This window comes from Podarcis pityusensis (assembly GCF_964106645.2).
Source record: "Podarcis pityusensis genome assembly, chromosome: 1".
NCBI classification, from domain to species: domain Eukaryota; kingdom Metazoa; phylum Chordata; class Lepidosauria; order Squamata; family Lacertidae; genus Podarcis; species Podarcis pityusensis.
In genome coordinates, this window is record NC_138028.1 from 8,902,100 (window position 1) to 8,914,742 (window position 12,643).

General features: G+C 44.5%; 1 protein-coding gene across 1 annotated transcript in view; it reads left to right on the forward strand.

Annotated features, from left to right (window-relative positions):
- The first annotated feature begins 7,858 nt into the window (after positions 1-7,858).
- MNAT1 (MNAT1 component of CDK activating kinase) overlaps positions 7,859-12,643 on the forward strand; it is a 137,757-nt gene continuing 132,972 nt past the window's right edge. Inside the window, exon 1 of the mRNA XM_080992273.1 lies at positions 7,859-8,070. Coding sequence (XP_080848399.1) covers positions 7,982-8,070 — 89 coding nt within the window. The 5' untranslated portion in view covers positions 7,859-7,981. The remainder of the gene's footprint in view (positions 8,071-12,643) is intronic.

Below are 12,643 nucleotides of genomic sequence, written 5' to 3' on the forward strand. Positions count from 1 at the left end.
ATATATTCTATTTCTTTTTGTCTTTTCTCAACCATTTTCTCCTCTTCTTAGACTCTACCTATCTCCTTATTAAATCCCAGGTGCCCAACTGCAGCACAAGCTTATTTCGCACTGCACAATTTCCGTGACTCTGCACAAGATGTGTCTAGCTGCATGTTAGAATAAACCCCCAAAGGTATTTTCTTGGCAGGGAACTCCACTGAGTTTCAAAAGGGCTTACTTCAGATAAGGCTGCAATCTAGACACACGTCACACTGAGTCCACTAAATGTGCATAGGCGTGCAGCAGAACGTGAATCATTACCAAAATATAATTAGAAACGAGCCTGTTATATATATATCTTAAGTATGTATACAAACTCAATGAGAGGTGTGTTTGCTTTTGCTGGGTAATCTTATTTATATTAGGTTTAATCTGAGACAGATAAACTCTCATCTCCTCATCAACACATAATAGCCTTTCTCTTTTCTGATTTTTTGTATTTGTCAGAGTTGAAAATCCTTGTTCACAGCAATACGGTCGTATGGAACTGTAGAAGAGAGGCGCAGATACTGTTTCCGGCTGTATATCCAAAAATAATCCAGTGGCATACTTTTACTGCAAAACAAAAGAAAACAACAAAACCTCTTCTGCAAATATTTTTGTTGTTGTTACTATACTATAATGTAGGTTTAAATGTTTCTTTAGTTGTCCTTGAATCTTCCGGCCACGGTCATCCTTTTGCCACACTCTTTGAGAACCATGCCTTTATATGCATTCCTTATATACAGCTGCTCATTCAGAGATTGCTTACTTACAAGTAAACTACACACTCACATGCTGCGTGATAACGCTGGGTCTGTAGATGCAGCCTTCGAGTGCCAGTATTCTGGAGGGTGTGGTGGCCCTGTATGAAGGAGCGTCTCCACCCCCATCATTCTCCCCGGACACTGAGGTCCAGCTCCGAGGGCCTTCTGGCGGTTCCCTCATTGCGAGAAGTGAGCTTACAGGGAACCAGGCAGAGGGCCTTCTTGGTAGTGGCACCCGCCCTGTGGAACACCCTTCCGTCAGATGTCAAGGACATAAACAACTATCTGACTTTTAGAAGACTTCTGAAACAACCCTGTGTTTGATGTTTTCATTTGTTGGAAGATGACCAGAGTGGCTGGGGAAACCCAGATAGGTGGCATATAAATAAATTCTCCTCCTCCTCCTCCTCCTCCTTTAACAGCTCCAAGGGTTCTTAAGCAAGTCTCCCACTGGAGGACCCAAGAGATTGCCTGCTTCTAAAGGTCCCTACCCTGTTCAGTGTGGTGTAGTGGTTAAGAGCGGTAGTCTCGTAATCTGGGGAACCGGGTTCGCGTCTCCACTCCTCCACATGCAGCTGCTGGGTGACCTTGGGCTAGTCACACTTCTCTGAAGTCTCTCAGCCCCACTCACCTCACAGGGTGTTTGTTGTGGGGTAGGAAGGGAAAGGAGAATGTTAGCCGCTTTGAGACTCCTTCGGGTAGTGATAAAGCGGGATATCAAATCCAAACTACTCTTCTTCTTCTTCTTCTTCTTCTTCTTCTTCTTCTTCTCCTCCTTCTCTGAAGACACAAGTGTCCAGCAGTGTTCAGTTACAAGGAGCATTTGAGAATTTGGTTAACCTTGAATTCATTTTCAGAATCCTTCCAACTCTAAGATTCTACGAACCTGAACTGAGTTCAGAATCCTTACACGCCAAAAATCCACTCCTGGTTTTCTCCTAATGCCTAATTTAGGAAGAAAGGGAAAAAGTTGTTAAATTCTTAGGAGTCCGAAAACCTTGTCAATCTATTGCAAAGTTGCCCCCCCCCCAATCCCAAATTACTTTCTGCCCACCACCAATGTTGGAAAGCACAGCAATGTATTAAAACCAAAAGTGTCATCATAAAGAGCAGCTCAAGTAGGCAAAGAACGATGCAGTCCAGTCAAAGTTAGGCACTTTAAAATGAAATTTAAACCACATTCTGATGTGTGTCTACATACAAGCAAGTCCTGCTTTTCAATGGGATGCTCTCCCACTTTGTGAGATATTATATGTTGAATTGTGTTTGATATAGAAGTTACATAGTCAAAAACAGCCTGTTACATTGTGTGTGTTGCTCCCAGGTAATTGTGTATAGGACTGCGGTCTAAATGTGCTTAACTTAACTTTGGAAGAATCTCCCGTTTTTTGTTGCAATGCTCCTGTACCAGTAGTGGCATGACATTTATTTATTTGATTTTGGATTTACGAAAGCCAGTGCTTAAAAGAGTGCAGTATAAACAGAGAGCACGTTGTGTCTAAATACAAAGCTGCTATCTTTGCAACCTCAAGTCACAGTGTACATAACACTGAACTCCTGGCTGCCGCCGCCACTCTCTTGTGCAGATTCTCATAATGGATTCTGTCAGCTGCAGGCAAGTGCTAACCACCACCATTTTTTAAAACTACAACTCCCATCATTCCAGACCAATGGCCATGCTTGCAGTGGTTGATGGGAGTAGGAGTCCAAAACAGCAACAACACCTGGCTGGTACTATTTTGAATACCCCTGGATTACACCATCATAGCTGCAACCCTAAACACATTTATTTGCAAGTAAGCCTCCCCAAACTAATAGTTTGTAGTAGGACTTAAGAGCACAATTCTACGCAGCACATTTCTACTCAGAAATAAGTTTCATTAACTGTAAAGGGACTTATTCCCAGCTGAACCATAGGATTGCAGCCTTTGTCCTCTCAAATATCGGTACACAAAACTGCAGCTTTAAGTCTAAGGAAGCATAAAGGTAAAGGTAAAGGGACCCCTGACCATTAGGTCCAGTCGTGGCCGACTCTGGGGTTGCGGTGCTCATCTCGCTTTATTGGCCGAGGGAGCCGGCGTACAGCTTCCGGGTCATGTGGCCAGCATGACTAAGCCGCTTCTGGCACACCAGAGCAGCGCACGGAAACGCCGTTTACCTTCCCGCCAGAGTGGTACCTATTTATCTACTTGCACTTTGAGGTGCTTTTGAACTGCTAGGTTGGCAGGAGCAGGGACCGAGCAACGGGAGCTCACCGTGTTGCGGGGACTCGAACCACCGACCTACTGATTGGCAAGTCCTAGGCTCTGTGGTTTAACCCACAGCGCCACCCATGTCCTCTAAGGAAGCATATATGGGAGTAAACAGCAAGGCTACAACTCTATGTATGTTTACTTTCGAGCAAACGCGATTCAGTTAAGTGGGACTGAGGTTGCCTATACAGTACACTCTCTACACTGAAAATACACCTCTCCCTATAAAGAATCATGGAAACTGTAGTTTCCAGCACCATTAACAAAGTACGGTTCTCAGGATCATTGCTGTGTGTCAAGGCTTTAAATGTGTTTGAAATGTATAGTGCGTAATACCCAGTTGTTGCACAAGAGGCACTTGAGTATGGCACACAGGAGTGAGAACAAAACAGCTTCCTTTAAAAAAAAAGTATGATTGATCAGCCGTTCCTTTCTCTGTCTGGGAAGAGTTCATTCATTTTCTTAAAACATTTCCTTTGTGGATCGTTACTGTTATGTACTGAAGTTCTCACCCTGAGCCAGCAGGGGGATACTGTAGATAGTTCAGGTCCACATATGCAAATAAGGGATCGAAAGTGACGTTCAGTGATTGGATAGTTACAGAAATTTGTTACAGTTACGTTGTACTGGAGCTCTATATAAGCAGGCTGGCTGAACCTTTCAGTTCAGATCTGTTCTGGCCTGTGAATAAACAAGAGCTGTTGAAGAACTGCTGTGTCGTCTGATGTGTTCACCCACAACTTAACAGTTACTCCTGGGTTCAGCTCACCGCAGCAGAGACAGGCACATTCCCGTGTTTTGTGAATCAAAATCAGACACTGATTTCACGGAGGTGTTTGGAATGGGAAAGGACATCAGATGTCTGATCCTAGCAAATTTATTAACTTGGATTGGCAGTACAGATTGCAAATCAGTTTTCATGTATAAAAGCGGCTGTGACTGTTCTGCTCAGAAGCCACCAACTGTATTTTATGAGACGTCTTTCTCTTCCATCTGCCGTCTGGACTAGTCCGACAGATCCTCAAGCGCCTTGTAGATTGCTGACAAGACAGACACGATCCATAAGGAACTTAGGCTATGCCCTAAAATTGAACTCCCAGTCCCAAGCCAGTCATTTAGCATGAACCCTTCTCATATAGCAGCCATGCGGACCTCCAACTACTGCAGGACTCATCATCCCTAACCACTGCTCCTGCTGGCTGAAAAGCTACAGGCTTCCAATCCTTGCCCTATAGACCTATTCTCTGTTCTTGAGAAAATCTTAATAAACACAGGTTAGGCTTTGTTTTGGAAGACGAAAAGTACTTTGACCCTGTGAATGAAAAACGATTTCCCTCTAGTGTGGGGAAGCTGCATTCCTGACCCGATTTACTCGGGAGCAAGTCCCCACTGAAATCAGCGCATTCACGGTTAGGATTTGACTGACATGACCCCTAACTGCATACCAAGCCTGGATCTGTGTCAGATTGTGACATTATTGCAGAGCACCCAGTCCCATTTTGGTTATCTGCGATTTTAATGCCTTTGGGACACCGTTATCGACTTGAGCATTTAGACAAGATCTGCCGTGTGAATCGTCCCTTGACTAGAGCAGGGTTAATTCAGTTCAGATCCAAGTAGTAATATTTGGCATGTTGATGGGACATTGGGGCTTTTAATAACCCCCTTTCGAGCCTAGGGCTCCATGCACACTTAGACTGAAAAGTCCTCTACACACTTACCTGGGAGTAAGCCCCATTGAACACAATGGCACTTAATTCTGAGTAGACGTGCCTGGGATTACAATGATGGTTGCTGATAAGCCTGCAGTCCTATACTGTACATGCTGACCTGGGAGAAAGCCCCGTGGAAAATAATGAAGCTTACCTCTGAGTAGACAGGAATGCTATTGTACTGCAAGACCGTCTGAATTCAGTTGGACTTGTTTCTGGCTAAACACACTTAGGCTCTCCATGGCAATATATACTTACTTGGGAATAAGCTCCACCGAACGTAGTTGGATTTACTTGCGAGGAAATGTTCATAGTACTGGTCAGCACAGTCCTTTGATCCTAGTGGGAAAACTAAGCAAGTACTTCTAACTTTCTCCCATTGGAGAATGATTGTCTTCCAAAGTGGCTCACAGACACGATCAGCTTGGAGATAAGATGGGACTGAACACGAGATCTTCTGCAGATCCTCGACCACTGAAGAGCTACACCCCTTCCCAGGTATGTGAGCTTTAAACATCCACATATTTATTCGTTTAAAAGCATTAGTATTTTTAATATTTATATACAGTACTTCATTATTATTCTTATTATATGTCCCTATTTTCATCTGAGCAATGTTGGAGGGTATGCAACGCTACGACAAAGAGGAGTAAGTGCTATTGAATTAGGCAGTGGGACCCTACGCTCTCTAAAGATGCAATGCCATCCCTGGCTTCCCTGAGAGCAAGCCTCCTTGAATTAAACAGGATATGCTTCCCAGTAGGCAGGAGGACCATGCTGCAGCCTGGGAAGCAAGCCCTATTTAAAATAGCCAGGGCTTACAACTGAGTAAGGCCGAGGTCCCCTCGCAGGAGCCACATTGCCTTCTCCAACACAAAGGCAGATTGGAAGCATCTCGGGGCAGAGACCTGCATGGCCTTCTGCAGTCTGAAAGCTAAAACGGTGTGTGGGGCGTAGTCGTGCCCCCCAATCAAGTCCAATAAAAAAATACTTAACTAAAAGTAGAAATTGTGGAAAGATTTCAACAGATTTCTCTGAGAAATAATTTTAAAGCAACTGTTGTTGAGACATTTCATTCTGAATCTGCTTGACACAGCCAGAGGAAGATGACAGGCATGGGCATAGCCAGGATTTTTGTTTCGGTGGCGGGGGGGGGGGAGGGAACAGAACCTCAGATTTGTATTTATTTGCATTGTTTTTTGTTGGGGGGCAGGTTTTTGTTGGGGGGACAGAACCTCAGATTTGTATTTATTTATATTTTTAATTTTTTTATTTACAATTTTCATTTATATACATTGCCACAATTATTTTACCAAGTTTTAATGTTTTCCATTTCGACTCCCTTCCCCCTTTTTCTGCGGTTCCTTACATTAATTTTTACCCTTTCCTGCCTACTCCTGTCTTAACTCATTCTTTTATGCGTCTCTTCTAATATAGATCTCCTATATCAACCTGCAGGTTGTTACAAGAACCCTGTCTTAATCTGTTTCCAGGTTTGTTTTGCAAATACTCAATAAACCATGCCCATTCCTTTCTAAAAAAAGTTTGCTGTCTCAATTTCTTAAATATGTATTTGATGGATTCTGATGGATTTAGAAGCTGCCCCTCCTTGGCTACGCCCATGATGACAGGTGGGTATCCTTCCTCCACCCCCCCCAATAAATTCTGGCTGCCCCCCTCCAAGTCTCTTCTTCTTTTTTGGCGATCACTTGTAGCCGAGTAATATTGTCTTCCATAAACATGGTTTTAACAATGAATCCGTAAGTGACCGTGGAGGCCAATTCTGGTTCCACACGTCCTTCCACAGTGGGGACATAGGTTTTCGGGGGGAATTGATCACGGTTGGATTTGCCAACGGTGGGATTTGCCAAGCGTATCTTTCTCTTAGCACGTGTCTCCCTCTCGTCCTGAGTTCAAGTGTCTTCAAAGCCCATGACACCTTTGGTAAAGGCTGCTCTCCAACTGGAGTGCTCGCAGGCCAGTGTTTCCCAATTGTTGGTGTTTATACTACATTTTGGGACGCGGGTGGCGCTGTGGGTTAAACCACAGAGCCTAGGACTTGCTGATCAGAAGGTTGGTGGTTCGAATCCCCGCGATGGGGTGAGCTCCCGTTGCTCAGCCCCTGCTCCTGCCAACCTAGCACTTCGAAAGCACGTCAAAAGTGCAAGTAGATAAATGGGTACTGCTCTGGCGGGAAGGTAAACGGCTTTTCCGTGTGCTGCTCTGCTTCGCCAGAAGTGGCTTAGTCATGCTGGCCACATGACATGGAAGCTGTACGCCGGCTCCCTCGGCCAATAAAGTGAGATGAGCGCCGCAACCCCAGTTGGTCACGACTGGACCTAATGGTCAGGGGTACCTTTACCTTTATACTACATTTACCTTTATACTACATTTTTAAAAAATTGCCTTGAGAGAGTCTTTAAACCTCTTTTGTTGACCACCAGCATTACGCTTTCCATTTTTAAGTTTGGAATAGAGTAGTTGCTTTGGAAGATGATAATCAGGCATCCGCACAACATGAGGAGTCCAACAAAGCTGATGTTGAAGAATCATTGCTTCAACTCTGCTGATCTTTGCTTCTTCCAGTACACTGGCATTAGTTCGCCCGTCTTCCCAAGTGATGTGTAAAATTTTCCAGAGATCGCATTGACAATAGCTGTCAACTTTTCTTGCGAGGAATCCTATTCGGAATAAGGGAATTTCCCTTAAAAAGGGAAACGTTGACAGCTATGGCCATTGATGGAATCTTTCAAGGAGTTGGAGATGGCGCTTATAAGTTGCCCATCTTTCACAAGCATACAGTAAGGTTGCTAGGACAAATGGCTTTGTAAAGAAGCATTTTAGTTTCCCTGCGAATGTTCCAGTCCTCAAACACTTTGCACTTCAATCGGGAGAAAGCCGCACTCGCACAGCTCAGGCGGTGCTGGATTGTGGCATCAACCCGGGCCCTCGTGGAAAGACAACTGCCCATCACAACCTCCAAGCCTACAATTCAAAGAAGTCAGCCGTCGGGCTCTCTGTGCGTCGCGGCTTTCCTTCCCCCGCTCCTCGCCCTCCGCCAGGCGGAACTGTCGTTCCCGAGGCTTCGGAGCCGCCCGGACGTTGTTTGCGGAGGGACGCCGCTGGCCGGAGTTGCCAGGCGATGCTGAGCCGCGGCGAGGAGTAGCTGCAGCGCCAGGAGGAGGGCGAGGAGGAGGAGGAGGAGGAAGGGAGCGGAGGCCCAGCCGCCATGGACGACCAGGGCTGCCCCCGCTGCAAGACCACCAAGTACAGGAACCCCTCCCTCAAGCTCATGGTCAACGTCTGCGGCCACACGCTGTAAGTGCTGCTGGCCTGGGGGGGGGGGTTGCTTCGGGGCGGCAGTAATCCTTGTCTGTTAGCTGCTGCATAAAATGGGCTGTGTACGTGTGTGTGTGTGTGTGTGTGTGTTTGTGTGTATATGTGTATGTATGTATATGTGTGTGTATACACACACAGCGAGATCCCATTTTATATAAATTCTATAATATATATATATGTGTGTGTGTATATATATATGTGTGTGTGTGTGTGTGTGTGTGTGTATGTATATGCGTGTGTATACACACACAGCGAGATCCCATTTTATATGAATTCTATAATATATATATGTGTGTGTGTGTGTGTGTGTGTATATATATGTGTGTGTGTGTGTGTGTGTATGTATATGTGTGTGTATACACACACACACACAGCGAGATCCCATTTTATATAAATTCTATAATATATATATATGTGTGTGTGTGTATATATATATATGTGTGTGTGTGTGTGTATGTATATACACACACACACACACACACATATATATATATAACATATTCTGGGGTGTTGTTGTTTATATAGAGAGAGATAGAGATAGATAGATAGATAGATATAGGCGTAGAATGGAAGGGACCGCAAAAGGCCATCTCACCAAACCCCCTTGCAAAAAGCCAAGGGGAATTGTACAAGTGCAACAAGCAGGTGTTGTTGTTTATGTAGATATAGATAGATAGATATAGATATATACAGTGGTACCTCGGGTTATGCTGGCCACATGACCCGGGAGCTGTACGCTGGCTCCCTCGGCCAATAAAGCAAGATGAGCGCCGCAACCCCAGAGTCGGCCATGACTGGACCTAATGGTCAGGGGTCTCCTTTACCTTTACCTCAGGTTAAGTACATAATTCATTCCGGAGGTCCGTTCTTAACATAGGCATAGAATGGAAGGGACCACAAAAGGCCATCTCACCAAAGCCCCTTGCAAAGAGCCAAGGGGAATCGTACAATTGCAACAGGCAGGTACTAAAATTAATAGTTGCCTCTCCTCCGGTTCAGGTACTAAAATGCTACTATTAATAACTGCGTCTGGTCTGGTAAAAACCTGTAGACTAGACTACTGCAAAGCATTAGAATAATAATAATAATGATTTTGTTATTTGTACCACGCCCACCAGACCGGGTTGCCCCAGCCACACTGGGTGGCTTACAGAATATAATAATAAAGTGTCAGACATGAGAAACTTCCCTAGACAGATGTCTTCTAAAAGCTGTAGTTATTTACCTCTGTGACTTGTGGGACTGCAGGTGAAGTGGATTTGGAAACTTCAGCTGGTGCAGAATTCAGCAATGAGGTTGCTTCCCCGGGCAAAGTGGTTTGAGCATAGAACGCCAGTCCTGGCCAGATTGCACTGGCTGCCGGTTAGTTTCCAGGCCCAATTCAAAGTGCTGGTTTTGATATATAAAGCCTTAAATGGCTCAGGACTGTAATACCTCAAGGACTGAACTGACCCAGACCCTGAAGTCATTATCGGAGGCTCTCCTTTGTGTGCCTTCTCTGTGGAAGGTGGCAACATGAGAAAGGGCCTTTTCTGTGGTGGCTCCCCGCTTGTGGTATGCTTTCCCCAGGGAGGCTTGCCTGGAGCCTTTGTTGCATATCTTTAGGTGCAAAAAACATCCTCTTCTCCCAGGCCTTTGTCTAACTAAACAATCTATGGCCTTTTAAACTACGTGAGGGGGTTTATTGTTTTTGTTTGTTACTATGTTATGCATTTTTGTGCTTTTATATTGTAAACTGTCCTGGGATCCTGGATGGAAGGCGTTATAGAAATTTCATAAACACTACTACTACTAATAGTAATAGCACTAGCACTAGCAATAGCAATAGCAATAGCAGAGAGAAGAAGTGCAGAGAGGGGGGATGGTGCAGATGGGTGAGGTCGGGTGGTGATGTTTCTATTTTACTTAATATATGTGGGGGTTTGTGTCAGTGTTGCATGTGCAGGTTCTCTGCTGTTCACTTGTGTTCCTTTGGTGGTGAGAGAGGTTGGGGTTGGCCTAGGGTGTGGCTGTTCATTTGTGGTTGGCTGTGGTGGTCTTTGTTTTCATGTGTGAGTGGGGTGGGTGGGTGTTTGGGATCAGGTTAGCCATATTGATTTGTATGCTGTTGGTGGATTTTTGTCACTGTCTTGTTGGACTGCGTATGTGATAAAAGGGAGCCATACCAGGGTGAAGGCATCGTCTTCTATTTGTCCCCATGTCAGTTTCAGTTTATTGGTTAATTTTTCTAGTAAGGCTGTTTCCCATACTATTTGGTACCATTGGTCCATGCTTATTCCTGACAGGTCTCTCCAGCGTCTGGTTATGATGTTTCTGGCTGCTGAGAGTAGGTGGGTCATGAGTTCTTTGTGGTGTAAGTGGGCATTGTTGTCTTGGAAGATGTTTAGTAGGGCCAGTTCTGGGGTGATTTCTAATACTTGCTCGGTTATTTTACATATTTCTCGTATGGCTGTTGTCCAGAATAGTTGGATTTTGGGACACTCCCACCACATGTGGAGGTATGTTCGTCTGATGTTTTTATGCCTCATGTGCAGAAGGTCGCAAGTTCAGTCCCTGGTGTCTTCTTGGAAAGGTTCCTGCCTGAAACAATAGAGACAAACCAAAGTGGCTTAAACGAACAATGGCTTAAAGTTACTATGTGTTAACCAGGCCAATGTCTCCTTGATTGATTAGAAGAGGATGTATTAGTAAAGTAAGATTTAGTTGTTGCTTGATATTCCAACAATTCTTATTTATTACAGCACCATCACTGAAAGCCCATATGGCAGTTGTAGTAATAACATTCTGGGCAACAGTATTCCAGGGAATTCCTTGAATAAAAAATATTCTGAAGGAGTCTCACTTGATGTGTGCTGTTAAATTGTACTTGGATTCTCCAGGTGGGATTTTGTCTTGATCAAGAAGTCGAAATAAATAAAAAAAATTAAAAAATTGTCCAGTAGTACCTTAGAGACCAACTAAAGTTTGTTCTGGGTATCAGCTTTTGTGTGCATGCTCACTTCTTCAGATGATGAGTTTCAAGCCAGTAGCACTTCATCTATCATGAGCAAAATCAGATTATTCACGGTCTTTTTTCCAGAGATTCCCAGACTAATTGTGTTGCCCAACTCTAATAAAGATATGAGGTGTGTCTTTAGATGAATGGTGGCCAGCTCTCTCTTTTCAGTTTGGACCTCTTTTTTCCCTTTTTCAATTTAATGTGATTGATCTTTTTACTTGAATCAGGTTTAAAATCAATCAGCAAATGTCAAATGAAAGCAATTTATAACAGGTTAAATCAAAGTCAATGCTACTTGTCTTACAATGTCCTTTGGAATTGTCCTATTCTAGTAATGAAACAAACAAACACCAGACACAATTGTTTCGAAAGTCTCTCATTAGGCCCAGATTGTCCTTCCCAAAGACATTTATATTTTTAAAAAGGCCAATTTGTTTGTAAGCAATTTGTATCTCCTGACTACTATTGAATGCCTTCGAAGTCTGAAAATACAGTGATTGCTTTCAACGATTGCCCTGAAGTGTAATATTGTGTGGAATTTTATGTCTTTTTATAGAGTAGGGCTGCTAGTAATACACTGTATCTCAACACTAGTAGGAACAGTGCTTAAACCCTATTGGCAGTATAAATGGTTCTCTCTTGGCACCGGTAATACGTTAGCATCTTTGCTCATAGAAACAGGACTACTTTTGTGCTTGATATCTGGTGATAACAAAATTAATGATGTAAGGAGGGAGCTGCAACCCAAGATAGGAAAAGAGGTAGTAAGGGAGGACCTAGCTACTTTAAATGAATTTAAATCTCCAGAGCCTGATGAGCTGCATCCAAGAGTGCGAAAGGAGCTTGTGGATGTACCGTATTTTTCGCACCATAGGACGCACCGGACAATAGGACGCACCTTGTTTTAGAGGGGGGAGAACAAGAAAAAAAATTCTCCCCCTCTCTGCCCAGCGCCCCTTCAGCGAAGCGGCAGGAGGCGCTGCGCAGAGAGGGGGAGAATTTCCCCCCTCTTGTTTTCCCGCTCTAAAACAGGGTGCCGTTTAAGGTGTGTTCAGTCGCCTTCAGGCGGCTACCTTGGAAGCCTGGAGAGCGAGAGGGGTCGGTGCGCACCGACCCCTCTCGCTCTCCAGGCTTCAGGTTCCTTTCGACCTGCTCTTTGGGGCTGGTGGGGGGAAGCCCACCACCAGGGAGCAGCGGAAAGGCGCAGCTGAGAGGCTCCTGCCATAGCCGCGCGTCACCTCTCCAGCCGGGAGAGGGTCGCGGGGCTATGGCGTCTTCACTCCATAGGATGCACACACATTTCCCCTTCATTTTTGAAGGGGAAAAAGTGCGTCCTATAGAGCGAAAAATACGGTAATTTCATGGCCTTTGTTTATTATCTTAGAGGATTCTTGGAGAACAGACTAGATATGGGCAAAAGTTGTCCCCATCTTCAAAAAGGAGAAAAAGACCCAGGTAACTACTGTCTGGTGAGCTTGACAAGGAAGTCCCTAGAACAGAAAATTTACAAAAATAACGCATTACAAGCGAGGCACAGGCAATGTTTTTTTTTTT